The 22,939-nt window shown below is 37.1% G+C and overlaps 1 protein-coding gene across 2 annotated transcripts; it reads left to right on the top strand.

Annotated features, from left to right (window-relative positions):
* Positions 1-434: 434 nt before the first annotated feature.
* Positions 435-14,863, top strand: LOC110724289. 2 transcript variants are annotated; one of them, XM_021903711.1, is made up of 28 exons: positions 435-817; positions 949-1,168; positions 1,278-1,405; positions 1,949-2,065; positions 2,247-2,402; positions 2,755-3,138; positions 3,234-3,391; positions 3,660-3,781; positions 3,878-3,969; positions 4,078-4,312; positions 4,446-4,509; positions 6,184-6,332; positions 6,447-6,517; positions 7,957-8,130; positions 8,229-8,300; positions 9,863-9,964; positions 10,086-10,175; positions 10,914-10,989; positions 11,069-11,162; positions 11,244-11,313; positions 11,436-11,615; positions 12,448-12,570; positions 12,650-12,733; positions 12,839-13,023; positions 13,161-13,299; positions 13,388-13,447; positions 14,132-14,236; positions 14,367-14,863. In XM_021903711.1, the coding sequence occupies exons 1-28, from the start codon at positions 602-604 to the stop codon at positions 14,478-14,480; spliced, it is 3,780 nt and encodes a 1,259-aa protein (XP_021759403.1). In that variant the 5' UTR covers positions 435-601; the 3' UTR covers positions 14,481-14,863. The 2 variants fall into 2 exon arrangements, with proteins under 2 accessions (XP_021759403.1, XP_021759404.1); XM_021903712.1 differs by lacking the exons at positions 435-817; positions 949-1,168; positions 1,278-1,405 and having other exon boundaries at positions 1,978-2,065; positions 2,215-2,402.
* The last annotated feature ends 8,076 nt before the right edge of the window (positions 14,864-22,939 follow it).

Here is a 22,939-nt window from a genome sequence, read left to right as displayed (position 1 = left end):
CAGATAAATATCAAAAAATTGTATTTACTAGGAATTTCGAATTCCCATGGGAATTAGAGACAACCAAAAACCCCTAATTATTGTAAGTAAATCATTTAGAAAATGAAAAGACTTCCAAAATTTCGACTCACTTACTAATACGGAGTATTAATTTTGGTCAAACTAAAATAACTTTAACCACATTATATGATTTATACAAAAGGAAAAAGTTAAGGCCAACTTTCAATAATTCAACATTCATAATTTACATTTACGCGTCATCGAAGATACTAATGGTCAAATATAAATACTTCGTATTAAAACTTTTGTAAAAGCTAAGTGAGTCGAACTTTCAAAACTAATGATTACGGAGTCTAAACACCATAGTCTATTTAACATATGGAGGCAAAAGAAATAAATTAATCAGCAATCCATAAAATAATTGTTGTCTATTCGTATTTGGTTTTTCCCGTTTCTCCATTAATTTATAAATTTCCCCTCTCTTTCTCAGTTTCTCTCTCCTCTTCTCACCTTGTTTGTTTTCATTATTTGAAAGCAGAGAAACCAAAAAAACGCAGAAAATAAAAACTGAAAAACCCATAAACACCAAACTCTCTTAGTCATGGTTTCCACCCGTCGTAGTAGTGGATCTATCTCTTCTAACACCACCACCAACAACAATAACAACGCCACCAACAACAGTACCAGTAGTACCAGCAACGACAACAACATCAAGAGCAGCAACGTTGCTGGAATTAACAGCAACGGTAACGGAAATGGAAAAAGATCGTCTCCTTCAGCTGATGATATTAAACCTCCCTCACCTAAACGTTTGAAGGTTAAATTCTTGAAATTTTGAATTATTTTGCTTGTTGTTGATTAATTGACTGATTAATTATTGGGTTGCTTTTATTTTTTATTCTAGTTGAGTTTTTGAATTGGGTTGAATTTGATCGGAATTTTGAGTAGGTTGAAAATGGGGTTATGTCGGAGAAATCATCGGAAATTCCAGAAAATTCGAAAGAAATGTGTACTTCTCTGCCACCAGTAGATCCCCTTTTTCCGCCGGAATTTGAGATGTATAGCGGTGGTGGTGGGGAGGGTGTTGATTCCGTTAAACCCGAGGAAGTCGATACCGGTGCCGCCACTGCCCCTACTGCTCCTGCTTCATCACCTCCGGTTGCTGCAGGCGTGTTTCGTTTTCTTGCTTACTATGTTTTTTTTTTTTTTTTTTTTTTTTTTTTTGGGAAAATTTTGAATTTCATGTTATTTGTTCTATGTTGGTGGTTTGATTGAAGGGAATACGCCGGTTGTGGTTGAGCCACCGAGGAACTCGTTTTCGCCAATGAGGATTTATCAGAAGCAAAGCTTGGGTTTAGAGACGTCCACTACTCCTTGGTGTAGGCTCTTGTCACAGTATGCTCAGGTGAATTTCAGATTTTTGGATTTTTTTTTTGTAGATTTTTAAAATAATTTATTTGGTTGGATATTATTGCAATTAAGTTGAATTGGTATTTCTTGAAAATTTTCAATTTATATTTTTGAAATTATTGAAGATTTTTTTTAGCTAGATTTATTGGTGCAATGACTTGGTTGGAAGGAGTTAGGAAGGATATGAAGTATATGTATTTGCATGAGGATGAAGCATTTGATCGTAAGGGACGAAGGAGGAAGATTTTTGTTGATGACTATACGGAATAATTAAATTTGGTTCATGTAGCCGGTCCCACTTATGGGATAAAGGCTTTGATTAGATTGATTGAGGAATAATCAAATTTGGTTCATGTAGCCGATCCCACTTATGGGATAAAGGCTTTGATTAGATTGATTGATATATTGGTGCAATGAAGTTGAATTGTAGATTTTTTTAAATGGGACTCTATTTCTGTTTGAGAACTGCTGTGGGGGATGGGTTTAATTGAGTTTATGTCTCATGAAGTTGGAACTAAGAGTGTTTATTTTAATGCAGAATCCGACTTTAAGTGTATCAGCGCCTATCTATACAATTGGTTCAAACAGACAATGTAACTTAGTCCTGAGAGACCAAACAGCGAGCGGGATTTTATGCAAAATTAAACATACTCAGGTATTTTTATTTTCGTTGGTTCAATACTTTTTGTATGATTAAGTTTAGATCATGTTTGAATCATTTTTCTGGCATTGATGCTGTGAATTCGCCAACAAAGTATCTTTCTTTTGTGTTTTGGAAATGAAGTCTCTCTGATGTACTTGCAGTAAAAATACTCATTGTTTGCTGGTATTATCAGCGTGAACTCCGAGAAGGCGGCATGATTGCTGTTCTTGAAAGCACAGGAAGCAAGGGAGCTGTGTTTGTTAATGGGATGGGTGTTAAGAAGAATACAACTCGTCTTTTGCATTCTGGGGATGAAGTGGTTTTTGGTGTGGCTGGAAGTCATGCTTATGTATCCTTTATATATACCTTTTACTCCCTCTGTTTATGTATTCCTATAGAGCCCCATGAATATTAACAGAATGCAAGGTATAACATGCTCATGCAGGGTCTAGCTATAATCATCTTGATATGGAGTTGAAAAATACGAACTTATTGATGATAGTAGATGTGCATTGATAGTTATGTAAAAGAAAATGGGTAGATTATAATTTCAAACAAAAAAAAATAAAAATGGAGGTGGTATCTTTGAACTAGGTATTTTCTTCAGCCTTTTCTCTAACTTTTCATCAGGCAGAGCACTTTTTGCTTATGCCCATCATTTTGCTGTGATTAGATTTACCTTTAACTGGTCAATTGTATAGATATTCCAGCAACTTGTGGTGGATGTTACTGTTAAGGCACCTTCGTCAATGGGAAATACAGAGGTTCAGAATGTTGTTGGAAAATATTTTGTTGAAAAAAGATCAGGGGATCCTTCGGCAGAGGCTGGAGCTTCTATATTGGCATCTCTTTCAACTTTGAAGTCAAATCTGTCTCGTTGGAGGTCTTCAGGTCTTAGTACTCCTAAAACGCACCAAGATAGTGAGCTTTCTACACATGCGGTTATTCAGGATGGATCAGAAGAGCTTGATGGTGTGGAAGGTGACTCAACTCCTAACATGGAGTGTGATAATGTCACTGACATTGGTGGGACAAGCAAGAACCTTCCTAGTGGTTGCAACACAGACGGCCCTGAAGGAGGGAATGTAAGGCTCTATCTACTGTAAGATTTTCTGGGGTCTTAAGCTTTTAATCGCATCTGTCAAGCTGATTTTTTTTTTTTTTTTTTGGTGGATGATAGGCTTTAGAGGAAGGAAATGAATGGACAAGGAGTTCACAGCCAGCATCGACATCTGGAATGTCACTCAGATGTGCAGCATTCAAAGAAGATATCAATGCTGGAATAATTGATGGCAATTCTGTCCAAGTTTCGTTTGATGACTTCCCTTATTATCTAAGGTCTTTATTCTTGTTTCTTTTGTTGTTCTTATAAATTGAACGTCTCTAGGTTTCTTTTCCTTGTTTGATTTCCCTTCAGATTTTCTATTTTCCTATTCTCAAAAGTACATTGAATAGACCCAAAAAAATATTATCTGAAATAGGAAAAATAAGTGCATCGATTGCCAACTTCTTGTTACTTGTAAACATTATTACATTCCATTTTTAATAGAACTTTAGTTGGATTTTAAAGACTTGCACTGATCTCCTTTTGCTTTGACCTTTGCAGTGAAAATACAAAAAACGTGCTGATTGCTGCGTCCTACATACATCTAAAGCACAGAGAGCATGCAAAATATGCCTCTGAACTACCTACTGTTAATCCAAAGATTTTACTCTCAGGCCCAGCTGGTGTGTTGGAATTTTATGTCTTCTTATTTGTGTATGCTATTTTGTTTGATTTTTAGCCTGTGAAAGCTCTTTACCAAAGTTTATGCTCTAATGCAGGTTCTGAGATATATCAGGAGATGCTGGCAAAAGCGTTGGCCAATTATTTTGGGGCTAAACTCCTCATATTTGACAGCCATGCCTTTTTGGGTGTAAGATTTATTGACTTTAAACGACCAATGATGGTCTCTTTCAAGTATGTAGCATTCTTTTTGGCTAGGGGAATCGAAATTAACTAACATGTTTATTTTTCTTTTTAGGGCTTGTCAGCAAAAGAGGCAGAGCTTCTGAAGGATGGGCTCAATGCTGAGAAAACAACCGGCTCTACAAAGAAAATCCCTGGTTCAATGGAGCTGGATAAGAGTGCATGTCCGGTTGGTGACGCAGATACTCCCAGTTGTTCTAATTTACATTCATCTCAAACCGATGCTCATCCCAAGCTAGAATTTACACCCTTTTTTTCCAGCTCATCTAAAAATCACACTTTTAAAGTGGGTAAGTGGCTTTAGCTTCTGTGAAAGATTTCTTATAGCCAATATGTATGCTGCTGTAATATCTGCTCTTGGTTCCCCTTATCTTATAGTATTAGTTTGGGGAGTAATTTAATAAATAATAATTGAATATATAGGTGACAGAGTGAGATACATTGGTTCTGCTTCGATTGGCTTATATTCATCAGCATCTCCTTCAAGGTAGGGTATCTAATTGTTTTCACTTGGACTACTTTTAAGTGTATAAATCATTGAGCTGATGTTCTGTGATGTTTGTTCATTGAATGTGTATTTGTGTATTAATTTTTTTTGCCAAAAGTCACAACATTGGTAGAATTTTTTTGTGAGTAATGTTTCAATATTATGAATTTTTTTTTTTATTTTTATTTTTATTTTATGAATTGCACTTGCTTATTTGAAAGTGATATAAACTCTAAACATTCAGTTTAAAGTCAGCTTTATGCAATTGCTTAATTGAAAGTGATATAAACAGTTATCCGTCTATGCTGTTAACTTTAAAGCTATATAATTACATCTTTTATTACATTGTGTTGAGGTTTCTTAACATCCTTACAGATGACATGCCAAGTATGGTTGGAGAACATCTTGACCTAGTGCCAAGATGTTCAAGTACATAGATTGCAAATTTGCAGTCTTGTACTTTGTGAGTCCTTCAATGAGAATAGGGAGTCTTGACAGGATGTTTACTGAAGCTTTATTTTCCATTATCATGTGACTCTTGGATTTGAACAAATATTATGCAGATAGTTGAACCTCTCCAATCTTCTCAGATATACTATTTGTTGATCAGGAGGTCTTCTGATATATGATTGATTTATTTTTGGATGTTAAGCATACAAGAGATCAGTCTAATGGGTGGATTATAAATGTTTGTCTGTCTTATGTCTTCAAACTCCGTTATAATGATGATCAATTATCATGGAAATTTTGTATTTATAGTTGACAAGCTTTGATACTGCCCATGGGGTTTGTTTCATAATTATGGTGTTTCAATGATATGGAACTCAATGTCGGAGGCTCAGAGGTATGTTGGGGGTTATGAGAATCTAGAATTTAATTGATGTTCTGGATTGATCGACTATTGGAATTCTTTTAGTTATTAGATTGAGGATTTGAACTAATGATGCATGCATTCGCCATGACTTGAAGTAGACACTGTTTTTTAAAGTCCACTCCAGCTAGGTCCTCAAGTTAAGTGGTGATTGTTCATATCTATTTAGCACCAATATGGATTTGGAGACAAAAACGGGGAAATGGGTATGGCTAAGAAAATTAGAAATGTTAGAAATTAAAATGAATCTTCAAAATTATTTTCTAAGCTGGAAAAGAGGTTATATTAAGGTGGCAGAAGTCAAAGAAGGTGAAAATCAAGAAGTTATCTTGTGGGTATCCCTAATTCAACCTTTAAAATAATAAAAATTAAAGAAGGCAAGAGGAGTACATTGCAACTGAAATGACATTGCTAAGATTGAGAAGAAGTTGAAGAAGACCCAGCCTCCTGTCGACACTAACAGGTTTCTGGGTTGTGTCGACTATGCCTTGTTCGAAGGATGTAGATCTGTTTCATCCATGTCAGTAAACAGTCATTCGTACTACATAGGCTCATATTTTAGAGATGGAAATGAAATGTGAAATGAAGGGATGTGCTACCAGTTATTACTATTGGCAATCTAGCTGCTATTACTAACCCACTGTCATGTTTCTGCACTCTTTTGTGATAAAGCTATACATAAGTTATCACAATTATGTATCGGGGAGTATTTGATTGAACTTCTTGCTAAATTGTGACTTTATGGTAGCATACTTTTTCTGTAAGTCATGGTATGATGTTATGTCACTGTTGGATTCATGCAGGGGCCCCAGTTTTGGTATGCGTGGCAAAGTTGTTTTATCTTTCGAAGATAATCCACTTTCAAAAATTGGTGTAAGGTTTGACAAATCAATTCCTGCTGGTGTTGATCTTGGAAGCAAATGTGAACCAGATCATGGTTTCTTTTGCAATGGTAATGCATTGCTAAATCCTTCAATATTGAACAGTGCAAGACCTTGTGATGATCTTTCTTTTAGCCATTTTCCATGTTATATCATCAATGACACTTTGTTTCCTAATCTTATAGTCCACGATCTGCGTTTGGAGAACACCAGCATGGATGACCTGGACAAATTATTGATTAATACACTATTTGAGGTTCTCTCTCTCTCTCTCTCTCCCTCTCTCTCTCTCTCTCTCTCTCCAGGGAATAACATGTAGTGCTGGCTAACTGTAATTTAGTTTCCTTCTAATGTTAATGAGTCTGATGACAAGGCCTTTTTAATTTTCTTTTACTTTTCCTGTTATTGCAAACAATGTATTTTTGTTTGAAAGTGTAGTGTCTTTTCCCCCCAAAACATAAGAAATTCCATCGAAGACGGAGTGAATTTACAAAACAGAGGACAGGATGTTTCCACAATGATGTAAAAGGATTTGTTTATTTTCTTATTTAAGGATCACTTTTTCACCCATACTCTTAAGCAAATTCTGTCCTCTGGCTTCTGGTTTGCATTCCTTTTCTTGTTGAATTCACAGGGTTGAATAATCTTGAATCTATGTTATATTTGGAGTGCTTGAGCATCTAGAATTGATCAGGCTGTGAATAACTCTACCTTATTTTGATTGTAATGATACTTGGATGTAGTCTATGACTTTATGTTGACTTGATGGCTAGATTATTGTACCGTAATCAAGGTTTTTTCTATAACACTGGAATTGTGAAATTGAGAAGTAACTAAGTGTTAAGGTGAGTAGATGAAAATGTGAGACACTGTAGGTTTTGTCTATTAACACTGGAATTGTAAAATTAAGAAGTAACTAAGTGTTTAGATGAGTAGATGGAAATGTGAGACACTGTAGGTTTTGTCTATAACACTGGTATTGTAAAATTGAGAAGTAACTAAGTGTTTAGGTGAGTAGATGAAATTGACAAGGCTGTGGAATGTTGACATGGAGGGCTCAGGCATTGCTGCCTAGTTCAAGTATTTGTAAACAAGATATCAAGCTGGATTTTGGATAACATATGAGTGGACTGAGATTTCTTATTTATTTTATTTTGTTTTTACATTTATTTATTTTTACTTGATTTTAAGAAGGTTGTCATTTTTATTTGCCGGAAATAGTGGGGGAAGAAGAAAGATGGTACTCAAGCTCAAAAGGCATGAGATGGATCAGGGATATGGTTTTGCTGGCCTTTGTCCTAGGGGGAATTGATATTTGTATGCAGTCTGTGTTAGCTCAGGGCACTGTAGTGGCCACAACCATGATTTTTAATGCTAAATTCTAGATGGCTGTGTCGATGATATTTTGCATCTGTTTTTCATTGAGAACATGAGGAAGATGGTCTTGTCTTGTAAATGTACACTGCTTTAGCTTATTAGTGGCAAATTGCTGGTAGATTTTGGACAGACTCTCTCATTTCTAGCTTGATTATAAGTAGTGTGGCCATTTATTGCTTTGGAAAGAAAATATTGTGAGGTGTGCTATTTTGAGTCTTTTAACTTTGCTTTTTGAGATTTTATAATGTCGTGTGCTAATAAACCATTCTCCCTGGATATATTTATTTTTGACATTGACATTGACATGACTATCTTTAGGCCATATCAAATGAGAGCAGAAATTGCCCTTTCATTTTATTTATCAAAGATGCGGAGAAGTCTATTGTGGGAAACTCGGAATCATATTCAACCTTCAAAAGCAGGCTGGAGAAGCTTCCTGATAATGTTGTTGTAATTGGCTCTCATACTCAGAATGACAACCGCAAAGAGAAGGTGTTTATTATCTTTTCTCCCCTTTAGTCTGTGCCTTTGCCTTTTTTGGACTCTGTGCTTGAAGTGGTCTTTCTTAAGTTGGTCTTATATTTTTGTAGGCACATCCTGGTGGTTTATTCTTCACGAAGTTTGGCAGCAATCAAACTGCTCTCTTGGACTTGGCTTTCCCCGTGAGTTTCTATTCTTATTTGTTAATTATTTCTTGCGACTTCAGTTAAATTTTATTTTGTTGCTGTGTTGCTTGTGATAAGGTTGTTGGTGATTTCATTTTCCATAATTGATATTTGGTGCTTTGTATAGTCAATATTTGGCTCTCTCTCTATATCTACCTCTATACGCACACAGATAATTTTCCTTCATTGAAAAAGCTTGTTTTTGTTTTAAACCCGTTGGCATTGCTACTGGTATCAAGGTTTTATTTTTATTTTATTGATATGCAATTGATTGTTTGGCTCTTAAACTATAGAGAATTATATATTACCTCTGTTAGGGTATCATACGATCATTGCCCCTCAGTCCCTTGTTTATTGACTATTCTCTACTCAACTTTGCAAACGTCTAGTGCCTGTATTTTTTGGACGACATTATATTTTTAAGCAACTTATCAATGCTTGTAATTGGAAATTTTGGTTTTCACATTTTGATTCATTTGGTAAAAGTTCTTTTCAATTTAGACCAAGTACTTCTTAAACTTATAAACAAACATTAGTGTATGGGAACTTGTTAATGCTCTAAGGTGTGCCTTGAATACCGTAAAACGATTATCATGAAAACTTATATGGGACAGATAAACAATGTATGATTTCTATGTCACCTTATCGTCAGATTTATAATTTTCATGATTTACTCTTGGTTCCATACCCAAATTCGACTCCTGTATCCAAGTCAGAAATTCAGAATGCAATCGAGTGAAGCTTATGGCATATATGAAGCTAGCAGAGGTTTTTTTTTTTTAAAAGTATGACCTGCTTTTTAGTGAAGAAGTGTGTTTTAAAAGAGCTTTCTTACATTGTTCAGCGCATGAAATCTTCTTTCTAGATGAAATTGTGAATAAACTCCAGTCACTTTCAGCTTTTGTTGTTCCATATAATCAGGCCCTTAATTTGTATGTTTTTCTGGATTTGCTTGAAGTTTATGTAACTTTTACTAAAATAAGCCATTGGCTGCCATTATTGATAGAAGTGTGTCAACTTCTATTGTAATATATTCCTGCCTAAATTACTTATGACATCATTTTTTGCCCACGTAAGTTCCAAGAATCAATTAATACTTCTTTGAAAAATTTATGAAATTATGAATACAAAATATTCAGAATTAAAAAAAAGCACCTGCTTAAATCGTGTAAGGGACGGGACTAAACTAGTATTAAATATGAGTAAGACTTGCAACACTAGTTCTTAGTATGGTAAGTTTATCCTTTCTACTCTTTCTCTGAAGTTTGGCACTTGCTCCCCTGCGCCCCCTTAAAAAAACCAGTATTTACTCTCCTATAAATTGTATATGCCGCTCATGTAGCTAATAAATGGGGACTGGGAGTTACTGTGATTTGCATGCTCAATTTGTTGTATGGCTAATCATGGTTTTTACTCGTTGGAGGAGCTGAGAAACCTGAGTATTTCTTTCTTTCTTGGTCCTTTTCACATCTTTATTTTTCTTGCCATCAGTTATTTATGCTTTGAATTTTGAGGCAGATTGATGGACCAACTGATTTGTCTACTTAAACATTTCTCAGGATAGTTTTGGAAGATTACATGATAAAGGGAAAGATGTTTCGCGAGCAATGAAGGCTCTTACAAAGCTTTTTCCAAACAAAGTTGTCATTCATTTGCCTCAGGTTTGCTTTGACAGAGTCCCTTCTTGTATTCTTCATCTATATCTTGATCCTTACCTACCTTCTTCTTGGACCTCTGCACTTTGATATTTTCCAATATTGTGATGCTTGTTTTATTTTACAGGATGAAACTCTTCTTGCCAGTTGGAAAAATCAATTAGAACGAGATGTTGAAACTCTTAAAATGAAGAGTAATCTGGGTCACCTGCGTACTGTGAGTCGGCCATATTTATTTGTTGTTGTTGATGTTTGTTTACTTCATCTGTGACATTACCTTGCCAGAGTTATAGTTTAAATATTTTCCTATTCTTAAGGCTCTATTTCTTTTGACAGAGAACATTTTCCTAGATAATGGTTCTGTCAATTTTTTTTGTTAAATTGATAAAGGGTGGGAAACAATTTTTCCAAAAGTGGAAGATAGTTTTTGCAAGAGTGGAAAACATTTTCCTTTTGAAATTCCTCCCTATTCTTAATATCCTTTCCCTCTCCCATCCATCTTTCTTCTACTACCATTTTCCTCTTCCCTTATATTTTTCTTGTAAGAAACAAACAAAGTGTTTTTTAAAATTATTATTTTTATTTTTATAATTGTGTTTTCTCTTGAAAAGTTGACTGAAATATCATTATTCCAGATAAAGATTTTTGTCAAAATAAACAGAGCCTAAATCTTGATTTTCACTTCTACAATATTAGCTTTTAAAATTTGTCGTCGCCTACCGCGTCTTGACTGTGCATCATGTCAGAGTTAGGGTATCATTGATTATTATTCCTGAGGTGTTTGAATCGTGGTCACGGGTTTCTCCTATGACCTTTGGTTAGAGTTTTGTCTCAGATTTCTCAGCTTATAATTGGATGTTTGAAAATTTGCCTCTGTTTAAGTTGATATTTATTATTTCTGTGTATTTTGTCAAATATTTATTGATGGATTTTTAAATTTTTGATCATCCTATAGGTTTTAAGCCGTAATGGCTTGGAGTGTGAAGGGCTGGAGACATCATGTGTTAAGGATCTGACGCTTTCAAATGAGAGTATGTCTACCCACATTGGTACATGGTCGATACTTACTGTACACTGCTTAGAATAATACTGAGAAATCAATGTGTGCAGGTGCTGAGAAGGTAGTTGGATGGGCTCTAAGCCATCATTTGATGCAAAATTCTCAAGCTGAGTCTGATGCAAAGCTTGTTTTGTCTATTGAGAGGTATTTGTTAAAAAATGACTTTATTAGTTCTATTATGCTGGATTGGTATAGTGGGTGGTGACTTTTGTAAAATCCTTGCAGCATCAAGTATGGTATTGATGTACTACAAGCTATCCAGAATGAGTCCAAAAGCTTAAAGAAGTCACTTAAGGTAATTTCTGATGCATGTTTACAATGGTTATGTCCTTGGCATCTTTTCCACATTTATCTTGAATAGAAATTATTCATGTATTGAGTTGTAACATTTGACTTTGGGTAATTGGCAAATGTCAGGATGTTGTGACAGAAAATGACTTTGAGAAGCGGCTTCTCGCAGATGTTATTCCACCCTCTGACATTGGAGTGACGTTTGATGACATTGGAGCTCTTGAAAATGTAAAAGACACACTAAAGGAATTAGTAATGCTTCCCTTACAGAGGCCTGAACTTTTTTGCAAGGGACATTTAACCAAGGTCTGTGTCAATTGTTTTTCTTCATGATTTTCTGTATTAAGTTGTTATCTATTGTTACTAAGCAAAACTTTAGGGCTCTAAATGAGGACCTTTTGTTTTGGGTTTTTGGTGGAATTTTTAAATTTTCATTTATATATATGTTAATTTTCTGAATGGCCTTCTATTATTATGAAAAAACTTTTGTAACCTTATTTTGCAAAAATAAATCATCAAACAACCGAGAGTAAAATGTAAGTATGAAAAAAAAACCCCCTTAAAAAAGGGCCCTTACCACCCTTCCCTCTCATTTTTGAGTCTTAGATCAAGAAAAACATTAGGTATTATTATTTTTCTATGTGTGCGTACCCATGCTTAATTCAAGATAACACATCCTCATTACTATTTCTCCTCAAATGATATGCAAGTATTTATGTCTTCACTGCGAATGTTAAAATTCAAGACATACAGAGGAGGCTGTTGAATGCAATGTACCATATGTCCATCTTGAAACATGCTTTGAGAACCTCAAGTTCCTCCGTGAAAAATAGCAAAGTTTTTGGCGAAGAGGCTCAACTCATAAAGTGTCCTCTCTATACATGACCTACATGTCTCACACATGCACTGGTACTGGAAGGATACACTCTTTTCCTAAAAGTTAGCCAAGGCTATCTTGTTATGTAGAACTGTTCATTTCTGTACAGAAAAGCGTGTGTTTCTTTTTCAACTTTTCTACAGAAAAGCATGTGTTTCTTTTTCAGCTTTTCAATAAGAATTTATGTTTCTCTAATTGTTAATCATGCTAGAAATTGTCGTGGAAGAAAAATTAATGCTAGTGTGTGCTGTGTTTTTTCAGCCTTGCAAGGGTATTCTTTTGTTTGGCCCTCCTGGTACTGGGAAGACAATGCTTGCAAAGGCTGTGGCCACTGAAGCTGGTGCAAACTTCATAAATATATCAATGTCAAGCATTACTTCTAAGGTTAGCCATAAGGATGCCCCTAAATTCAACTTTCTTGTCTCCTGATGCATTTCTAATTTGTTTCCTTTCTTCTGTTCAGTGGTTTGGTGAGGGTGAAAAGTATGTGAAAGCTGTTTTCTCACTTGCAAGTAAAATTGCTCCCAGTGTTGTATTTGTAGACGAAGTAAGTTCCTTGTGACCTGATATCACTGTTTCATTCATGATTTCCCTGCTGAACTACCAGAAGAAAAACTTGTACTTCATGGTTGTGTTTACCATCTGTTTTTAGGTTGATAGCATGTTAGGGCGTAGGGAAAATCCTGGAGAACATGAGGCTATGCGTAAGATGAAAAATGAATTTATGGTGAATTGGGATGGCTTGCGGACCAAAGATACGGAGCGAGTACTGGTACTTGCAGCCACAAACAGACCTTTTGACCTTGATGAAGCTGTCATCCGGAGGCTTCCTCGTAGGTGAGCAATGTTTATTTTGGTTTTCCATGCACTACCTTGGCTTTTGCCTTGATCTTGCTGGTTTTTGTGGTATATTGATGTCTGGTTTGACAGTATCACCTCTGATTTTTTTCCATGTGGAATTGTATCTCTTTCAGGCTGATGGTTAACTTACCTGATGCTCCAAATAGAGCAAAAATTATAAAAGTAATATTGGCAAAAGAGGATTTGTCCCCCGATGTTGATTTTGATGCAATTGCCAATATGACTGATGGATACTCTGGGAGTGACCTTAAGGTTATAACCCTATAGCTTATGGTCAATCATTCTCTGTTGTCCTTTGTAATACAGGGCTTCTTAATTCTCAGCTTTTACTTGTATTCAGAACCTATGTGTGGCTGCTGCTCATCGTCCCATCAGAGAAATACTGGAAAAGGAAAAAAAGGTTCTTTTTTTACCCCATAATGTTAGGACTTATTGTTACTCCTCCATGTCCATGTTCTTAGCTGGCTATTTACGTGTTTCCAAACTTTTTTATTATTTGACAAATGTTTCTTACAAATCAATGGTAATATCAATTGTGAAAAGTTACCTTTGCAAAATTTACATTTAGGATATAAGTTAGACAGATATTAATGTTTATATGAGATGTAGAGAAGCATTAAATTTGTCTGGGGATTGAATTTTTTGAAAAAAGTTCTGATGAGATCGGAAGGTTTTGTGTTCATATTGGTTATATCTTATATTGGTGAAGAAGCCCCAGGAGTGAAGAAAATATGAAATCTATACGCAGCAAGAAAGAGGAAATGGTTTGTAGTAATTTAGTGCAACATGGTAAATCGGTGATTAAATATCGGTACAGTATAGGATATATGACCAAGCCATAATTGTGTTGTGTGACTCCTCTCTCAAATGGCTGCTGTTTCTCTTGTTAGATTTTGCTTACTAACGTATTTCATTCAATCAGAAGCTGTATCGTTTCTTGCTATTCTATTTTGCCTTGTCTCTCTTCCTAGATGCTGTCAATGTCTCTCACAATGAATTGTCTCCAATTTTATTGTCTAAAATTAATTTCCTGTATCCATGATAAGCTTATCACAAATATTAATGTGTATTCCACTGATGGCAGGAGCGCGCAGCAGCTTTGGCAGAAAGCAAACCTCTTCCGCCTTTGAATAGTAGCTCTGACATTCGTCCTCTGAATTTGGATGATTTTAGAAAAGCACATGAGCAGGTAAAGAGAGTTGCCTTTGATTTATTGGTGGATATGTGAGGATAGTTGAGCTAACTTGAACTCCTTTATGATGGATTTCCTCTTTTGAGCTGATTTTTTCATACCATTTTTTTTTTCCACATTGAAATAGGTTTGTGCTAGTGTATCATCCGAGAGTGTTAATATGACTGAGCTTCAGCAATGGAACGAACTATATGGCGAGGGTGGTTCAAGGAGGAAGAAGGCACTCAGCTATTTCATGTGAATTTTTTTTGTATATACTAAGGTTCCCCCTCCCCTCTATTTTAGATCTCTAGCTCACAAGCTCAGTCAGAAGCTAATTAATGCTGTGTCTGGGCAGTTGAAGCCATTATAAATATCTTGTGAATTATAGCCTTCTTTTAATTTATAATTTTGGCCCTGACCTTGAGTTTCTTAGGATATCTGTATAAAGAGGGATGGTGCCTATTGAATTCTCGGCGCATTGCTTCCCTTTGTTTCATTCTTCTCCCCATAATGTTTCATATATCATTTAGAATCTCTTAGGGTGCAAGTTACTGAGGCTAAGAAACTGAGGAAGAAAATTAGAAAATGAGTATATGCTAGTGATAATCCTTTTATTTTTCTAGTAAATCTGGAGTTTAAATATATCCTTATTTTGAGTAATAGCTTAACTTACCCTGCTAATTAGTTAAAGCATTTTTTTTTTTTTTAAAACTACGTTGATATACATCAATTAATGGACTTTGGTAGTTGGTGTGTTGAGTATGAAGTGTATTGCTTGCTGTTGGCTGTGGCCAAAACATGCTAATTTTGAAAACACAAGTACTAAATGCAGTACAAAATAACCTAAATGCAGGAATTATTTATTTATATGAAAATAATAAAAGACTTAAATAACCTTATTCAATTTTTAGAACTCAATATATCATTTTAACTTGAACGTAAAATTCAACTTAAGAAATTCTCCATTTCTACGATCTACCTCTGTTAATCTGACAGGGTAAAGTCGTATCCCCTAATCAAAAATAATTACCTAAATCACTAACTATAGTAGATACGGAAGTAGGGTCGAACTCTACAGGGAAACAAGTCTTTTTAATTCTAATTAATTGTTATAATCTAAATTATCTAAGTAACTAATATTTTAAATATGAATTTTATACTACGAAGGATGAGTTTAGGGAGAGAAGAATCAATAATAAGGAAACCTAGGGTCGCAGGTTCACCAATAATTAATATTTCGGGATAGAACGAAGCAATTAATAATTAACAATGCATCAATTAAATGATTAACAGGCTCTCGCAATTTATTAACCAACATGGATCTAACAGGCTTTCGCAATTTATTAGACCTAAGTTCCTATTAAAAATAGCCTTTAATATTAAATCAACATCTGCTCGATTCATCAATTCAATATTGCTAAACATTCACAACCAAATTACATCTGCTCGATTCATAATCTAATTGCAAATAATTAAAACAATTCAATAGGAAATTATCATGCAATATCAACAATCAATAATAACAAACTATCCCTTCATATTAATTATGGATCCCCTTAAACCCTAGAATTAAACTACTCACTAATCATCATAACTAATCCAATTAAATAAACAATTGAAAACATAAACAAGAAAACAATTAAAATAGCTGAAATTAGAAAGGGAAGAAATTGTACCAAAACAAATCTGGAATTAATGAAGGAATTAAGTACAATAGTTTAGAGAGAATTCTAGAGAGAGAGAAATACTAAGTAGAGAGAGAAAGTCTAAGAGAAAGAAGTGATTAATTATCCGTACAAAACGAATATAAATATCTCTCCTAAAACACGAAATAAACAAAGCTTAATCAGGTTCTAACAAAACACGCGCCCGATCGGGCGAAGGGGCGCCCGATCGGGCCCGCCTTTTTTTCTACGCCTATCTTTCAGTGCTGCGCCCGATCGAGCCTACGCTCACCCGATCGGGTGCGCATCTCCTTGGCAGCTGGCATGCGACAGCTCGCCCGATCGGGCGTAAGCTTGCCCGATCGGGCCCGGCTTCATCTTGGAGGTTTGGACTTCGATTTGGGCTAGATTTCTCGGCCCAATCCATATTTCCTCTCGGTTCTCGAATACATGGTCCAATTGCCTCGAGCTCCGAAAATGGTCGTGCTCCTCCGATGCTCGTAGTCGCTTCATAAAAATCCCGGGAAAATACTCCAAAGGTGCAATTCCCTGCAAAACTTAACCAAAACTACGAAAACACTAGAAAACACATATTAGTAATAAAAGTGGCCCCAAAGGGTCAAAAACACTACTAATTATGATCGAGGGACGGGGTTAAACTACTATATAAAATAGACATATCAAACTCCCCCAAGCCAAACCTTTGCTTGTCCCTAAGCAAAGAGCTCATCAATGAACATATTAAACATACTTCACCCCAATCAACAAATCAAAAGCCAACGATTCAAGGTAAAATTAAACAAACATGCTTCGACGTCAATCAATCTTATTCATCTAATCACCCTTCCTCCCCAACAATTGTCAAGTAGAGCAAACCACAAGAGCATATAGAATTCAAGACTAGTGCTCACACACTCGACTCTCATTTATGTGGCGAGTAAAGAATGTACTCGATCGCTCTCCACCCAACCCCTTTAATGTGAACAATGCCCTCCCAACTCACACTCTCGTGTGTATAAAAACATTGAACGCTCATCCTACTAGTCGACTCGTAATATGTCAAGTCATAACTTGCATTGAAAAACAACACTTTCACATTCACATAACTTCTATGCACAAGGTCGGAAGGTCTTTTAAGCTTGTAATGTAAGGCTAGGGTAAAGGTAGGATAAATTTGGGATTATGTGAGAGAAAAGCTATGCTTAAAGGAGCCATATCCTAATAAAACCCATGATCAAAAATAATGATCATACACATCTCCACCATAACCAACTCCAACAACAATCCATCAAATATACTCCAAACAATATAAACAATCCCAACACTTACAATTTCACTCATAAAATATGATAATGTAGAACTTGAGTGAAATACAAACTTTGAACTCATTCTCTTCTTTTTTTTTTTTTCTTTTTCTTTTTAAAATTGAATTTTTTTTTCTTTTCTTTCTCTTGAACAACCTTCAAATAGAACATTTGAGCATTAAATTTTTTTTCTTTTGCTCTTTTTTTTTTCTTTTTAACTCATATTGGAAATTTCAACTTTGAAACACAACATCAATATTTTCCAATCATAATATCAAAGAACAATCACTCTTCTTTTATTTCCACATTGTGCAAATGATATGCACACCACAACTCCCTCACCTCACCAACTAATAGCTCCCCCAAGCCAAGCTTGGGACTAGTAACCAATGGGGCTCATGTAGGCTTGTAATGTGGCTAAATAAACAATAAAAGGGCACAAGCAACAACATGGGTAACAAGAAGGGAACAAATGTGTCTAATACTCTGAAGGCTACCTAAAAGAATGAACGCCTTCGTCCTCCTCATGTGCATAATAATAAGTCATGAAACACTACTCATAGTTGAAAATCAATACTCAAATTCATTGACATACCAGGAATTATGGAACTATCACACATTTCCTAACCAAATCAACTAGTCAGACACTATATTCACAAGTAGTTGGACAAAATTGACGCATGTTAAGGTATCCAAACAATTAGACTTCAAATCATGACCAAAAAATCTACAATGTTCATCATCAAATACCAAGAATCAAAACAATTTTCTCAAGTATGGGGCACAGGGAAGCATGGTTTACAATTCATTGGAACGAATTTTTGGATTTTTATTTTTTCAATTTTTTTTATAAATAAGAAAGCAATAAAAACTATACTAGAAAGCAAATAAAGGGAGAGAAGGAAGATAATTTCAAAGGTTAAAGAACACCCCCCCAAGCAAAATCAAGCAATGCCCTCATTGACTTGGGAGAGTAGCCTACTCCTCATCCTCATCCATCCTAGAGTACCCTCCATGGCTAGAGCCGGCCCCTCCATGGCTAGAGCCACCACCACCATACCCCGAACCATCGACATAGTAGTTAGGGTCTACATTCCCACCCATACCCCCATATCCGTGGACCGAAGAGTAGTCCACATAAGTACCATAAGCACCGGGGTGAGAATACCCTCCTTGGGGGTATTGGAACCAATCGGGAGTAAGGGAATCGGGAGGAATAGCCCCCCGACGGGCATAATCATCATACATGGGGTAAAGGCCCCTCCCTAGGTTCCTCTCAATAAGACCAACCCTCCCATCTAGGGTGCTTAACCTAGAGTCTAGGTTTTGCATCATGCCCTCTACCCTTCCTTGCCCTGTCTCAATACGGTCTAGTTGGCTCCTAAAGCCGAAAAGTCATATGGAGCATTTGGGTCGACATTGTAATCGACCGAGGAAGTAGGCATTGTAGGCATGCCGTAGGTGAAAGGTGGGGGTGGTGTGTAGTGAGGTGAATGGTGAATGGGGGATTGGTGAGGTTGTGGTGAGGGGTGAGGTGGTTGAACCGCACCTTGACCATCTAACTCGAAGGTATAAGAGGGCTTCCCCCTCTCAAATTTGGTCAAGGCGGGGTTGGGTAAGGTAAATGCTTGGTCTCTCCTACCCGATTGTCGGTGGACAATCCACCAAGTATCACTCCCCACCGGTTGTACCCAATTCAAACTCCCAAAATAAGGTAGGTCCATTAGGTTCGATCCCACAACTTTTCTATGGCCATCGGGGTTCCAACCTAAATGCTTCCTAGCTATATGGGTCACTAACCCCCCAAAGTAAATAGGCGCTCTAGACCTACTAGCTTCGGCCGCATTGGCCGCCCTTTGAAAATGGTTGGCTATCCTATGGGGTAAATTTAATTTTTCAGCATTAGGAATTATATAGGAATCCAACAATTCCATTTCATCCCTCCGAACATTAGCCGGTTCATGCCTCCAAAAAATAGTGAGGCCGACAAATCTTTGCCAAAGTTTGGGGACGGGATATTGAATCCACGTCCCTTTGGCATGTTGGAGGTTCACCAAATCCTCCCCTGTTAACCTCTTGTAGACCACGGCGGTGTGGTCTTGAAGGTTCACCAAATAGGCTTGTCCGATTTCAAGTCAAACAATTTACCAAATTCCTTTAAAGTTAATCTCACATTATTGTTTAACAATCGAAATTGGACGTGAGTGATAAGTGCATTCACTTTGATAACATTAAAACTTGATATAAATTCCAATGTTAAATAATCATAAGTATCGTGGCACATTTGAAAAAAAACACTCATGCCTATGCCCTTAAACAATTTTTCTACATATTTGTCAAGACCTAACCTAGCTAAAGTAGGATGATGTATGAAACGGGTAGAAATTACCTGACGATCGATGAGGTTGATCATCCGAACCCGTTTCTCCTTCGAAACGATTACAACTTCCTCCCATCCCGGAATTTGAAGGTCCGGGTTGATTGCTGGTTGTGCCGCACTAGAGCTCTCACCCCTTTGATTTCTTGAACGCTTGGAGGCCATTGTCGTTGAAAATAGTAGAAAATTTGAGGTTTCTCTCTCTTAGGGTTTGAGAAAAATTGAGAGAAAATTGGGGAAAATTAGGATAGGGTGTAGAGAAAGGTGAGGGAAGATGAAATATGTAAAATTTTTTGATTTTGGATGAAGGAATTGGAGAAGATCTTGGATTGAAGTGAAAGTTTAAGGTTTGAAAATGGAGGTTTTAGAGAGAGAAAGTGAATGAAGAAGAAGAAATAAGGAGGAAATGAGGGAAGAAAGAAGAGAAAAGAAAATAAAGGGGGGTCGTCCTCATGGCGCGCCCGATCGGGCGAAGGTGTGATTCTTCAAAATTCAAGTTGCGCGCCCGATCGGGCGCGAACGCGAACGTTTTTTCGCCCTTTTTTCTCGCCCGATCGGGTGAACTTCGCCCGACATTTCTTTTTCTTTTACTCGATTTTCCAAAAATTTTGCCCGATCGGGCAAGCTTCGCCCGATCGGGCGAAAATAACCCTGGAATCAACTTAGCTTGCGCGCCCGATAGGGCGAAATTTGCTTGGATTCTTAGCTCACTTTCGCGCCCGATCGGGCAATTTTGCCTGATCGGGCGAAATTGTCCCTGAATTCTGGCTTACTTGCGCGCCCGATCGGGCGAGCTTCGCCCGATCGGGCCCGAGAGAGCCTTTTTCCTCCGATTCCGATTCTTCTTCAAAATTTCTCTAAGTCTTTAAACCCTGTGAAATTCATACCTGTACAACAACACTTAAAACCGGTGAAATATCACTCTCCTCGCCTCTTTCAAAAAAAAAAAAAAAAAAAAATAAAATAAAAGGAAAAATAAGGAAAACTAGCCTATAAAGCATGAAATACGGGTTGCCTCCCGCAAAGCGCTGTTTTATCTAGGTCCCGCACGACCTTCTCACCACCTTGAAACTCATGTTGGAAGTGGAGTTAGGAGAGTCTCCTCCACATCTCTAATGGTAGCACCTTCATGGCATACTTTCAACCTTTGGCCATTCACCTTGAATTCTTCACCTTTGTCATTCACCAACTCTACCGAACCAAATTTGTTTACCTTTGTGACAGTGAAGGGACCGGACCACCTAGACTTCAACTTTCCTGGGAAAATCTTCAATCTAGAATTAAAGAGAAGAACCTTATCGCCCGATGCAAACTCTCTTGGTAGGATCCTCTTGTCGTGCCACTTCTTGGTCTTCTCCTTGTAGATCCGCGCACTATCATATGCCGACAATCTAAACTCATCCAACTCAATGAGTTGAAGGAGTCTCTTCTTACCCGCGGCCTTAGAATCCATATTAAGCTCTTTGATCGCCCAAAAAGCTTTGTACTCCAATTCTACAGGAAGATGACATGCCTTACCATAAACCAATCTATAAGGTGAAGTACCGATTGGTGTTTTAAATGCAGTCCGGTATGCCCAAAGTGTGTCATCAAGCTTCATGCTCCAATCTTTTCTTGACTTGGCTACTACCTTTTCTAGGATCGCCTTGATTTCCCTATTAGAGACCTCAACTTGACCACTAGTTTGAGGGTGGTAACTAAGCCCTGTTCTGTGATATACGCCATACTTCTTGAGGAGGTTATCCAATTGTCTTTCATGGAAGTGGGTACCCCCATCACTAATAATAGCTCGTGGAACACCAAACCTGGGAAATATGATCTTCTTGAAGAGCTTAATGACTACCTTGGAATCATTCGTTGGTGAAGCTATGGCTTCAACCCACTTGGACACATAATCGACGGCTACAAGTATGTAACAATTCCCATTGGAAGATGGGAACGGCCCCATATAATCGATACCCCAAACATCGAATATTTCAACTTCTAGGATGCCAGTTTGGGGCATCTCATGCCTCCGGGAAATGTTGCCAGTCCTCTGGCAAGAATCACAAGCCTGCACAAAAGTGTTAGCGTCTTTAAACATAGTAGGCCAAAAGAAGCCTGACTCATTAATCTTGACCACCGTTTTAGTGGGGCCATGATGTCCACCATAGGGTGAAGTATGACAACTGGTAAGGACGCCGTGAACCTCCCATTCGGGAACACACCTGCGAAATAATCCATCTGCACACTCACGAAACAAAAAAGGGTCATCCCAAAAATAATGTTTAACATCATAGAGGAATTTCTTTTTCTGTTGGTAGGACAAGTCAGGAGGTAGAGTACCACCCACTATATAATTAGCAAAATCGGCGTACCAAGGGTGATGCTCTACAACTGCATACAGGTTATCGTCAGGGAAAGAATCATCTATAGGTAAAGAATCCTTACCCTCATCATACCTGATACGTGACAAGTGGTCCGCCACTACGTTCTCTGCTCCTTTTTTATCTTTTATTTCAATGTTGAAATCTTGGAGCAAGAGAACCCAATGGAGTAGCCTTGGCTTTGATTCCGCCTTGGCTATCAAATATTTTAATGCTGCATGATCAGTAAAAACAATAACTTTAGAACCAACTAGATATGATCTAAATTTCTCTAAAGCATATATAACAGCAAGAAACTCCTTTTCTGTGGTGGCATAGTTGACTTGGGCTTCATCTAAGGTTTTTCTAGCATAATAAATAGCATGAAAAACTTTATCCTTCCTCTGTCCGAGCACGGCTCCTAGTGCAAAGTCACTTGCATCACACATGATCTCGAAAGGGAGGTTCCAATCGGGAGCACATATGATGGGTGCCGATATCAAAGCCTGCTTAATCCTGTGAAAAGCCTCAAGACACTCGTCAGTAAAAATAAATGGGGCATCCTTGAGCAAAAGCTGTGTCAGTGGTTTAGCAATTTTAGAAAAAATCTTTGATAAAGCGGCGATAAAACCCCGCATGACCCAAGAAGCTTCTAACTCCCTTGACATTAACTGGGGGAGGTAATTGCTCAATCACTGATATTTTAGCTTTGTCTACCTGTATTCCCTTATCAGATATAATATGACCAAGGACTACTCCCTCTGCCACCATAAAGTGACATTTCTCCCAATTAAGCACTAAGTTGCACTCCTCACATCTTTTCAAAATTTTAGCGAGATTAATTAAACATGAATCAAAAGAAGACCCATATACGCTAAAATCATCCATAAAGACCTCCATAATAGACTCTATGAAATCAGAAAAAATGCTCATCATGCAACGTTGAAAGGTAGCAGGTGCATTACATAAACCAAAGGGCATTCTACAATATGCAAAAGTGTCGTAAGGGCATGTAAAGGTAGTCTTTT

Source organism: Chenopodium quinoa, unplaced genomic scaffold (assembly GCF_001683475.1).
Source record: "Chenopodium quinoa cultivar QQ74 unplaced genomic scaffold, ASM168347v1, whole genome shotgun sequence".
NCBI classification, from domain to species: Eukaryota; Viridiplantae; Streptophyta; class Magnoliopsida; order Caryophyllales; family Amaranthaceae; genus Chenopodium; species Chenopodium quinoa.
The sequence above is the reverse complement of the archived record's forward strand: the minus strand, read 5'-3'. Positions and strand labels throughout refer to the sequence as shown.

What these genes read in the sequence shown, in the direction of transcription:
- LOC110724289 (XM_021903711.1), top strand. Translation starts at nt 602, where the DNA reads ATGGTTTCCACCCGTCGTAGTAGTGGATCTATCTCTTCTAACACCACC. An exon ending in TCTTGGACTTGGCTTTCCCC is followed by an intron (nt 8,301 to 9,862) that starts GTGAGTTTCTAT and finishes AACATTTCTCAG; the next exon opens with GATAGTTTTGGAAGATTACA. An exon ending in CTTGTTTTGTCTATTGAGAG is followed by an intron (nt 11,163 to 11,243) that starts GTATTTGTTAAA and finishes AAATCCTTGCAG; the next exon opens with CATCAAGTATGGTATTGATG.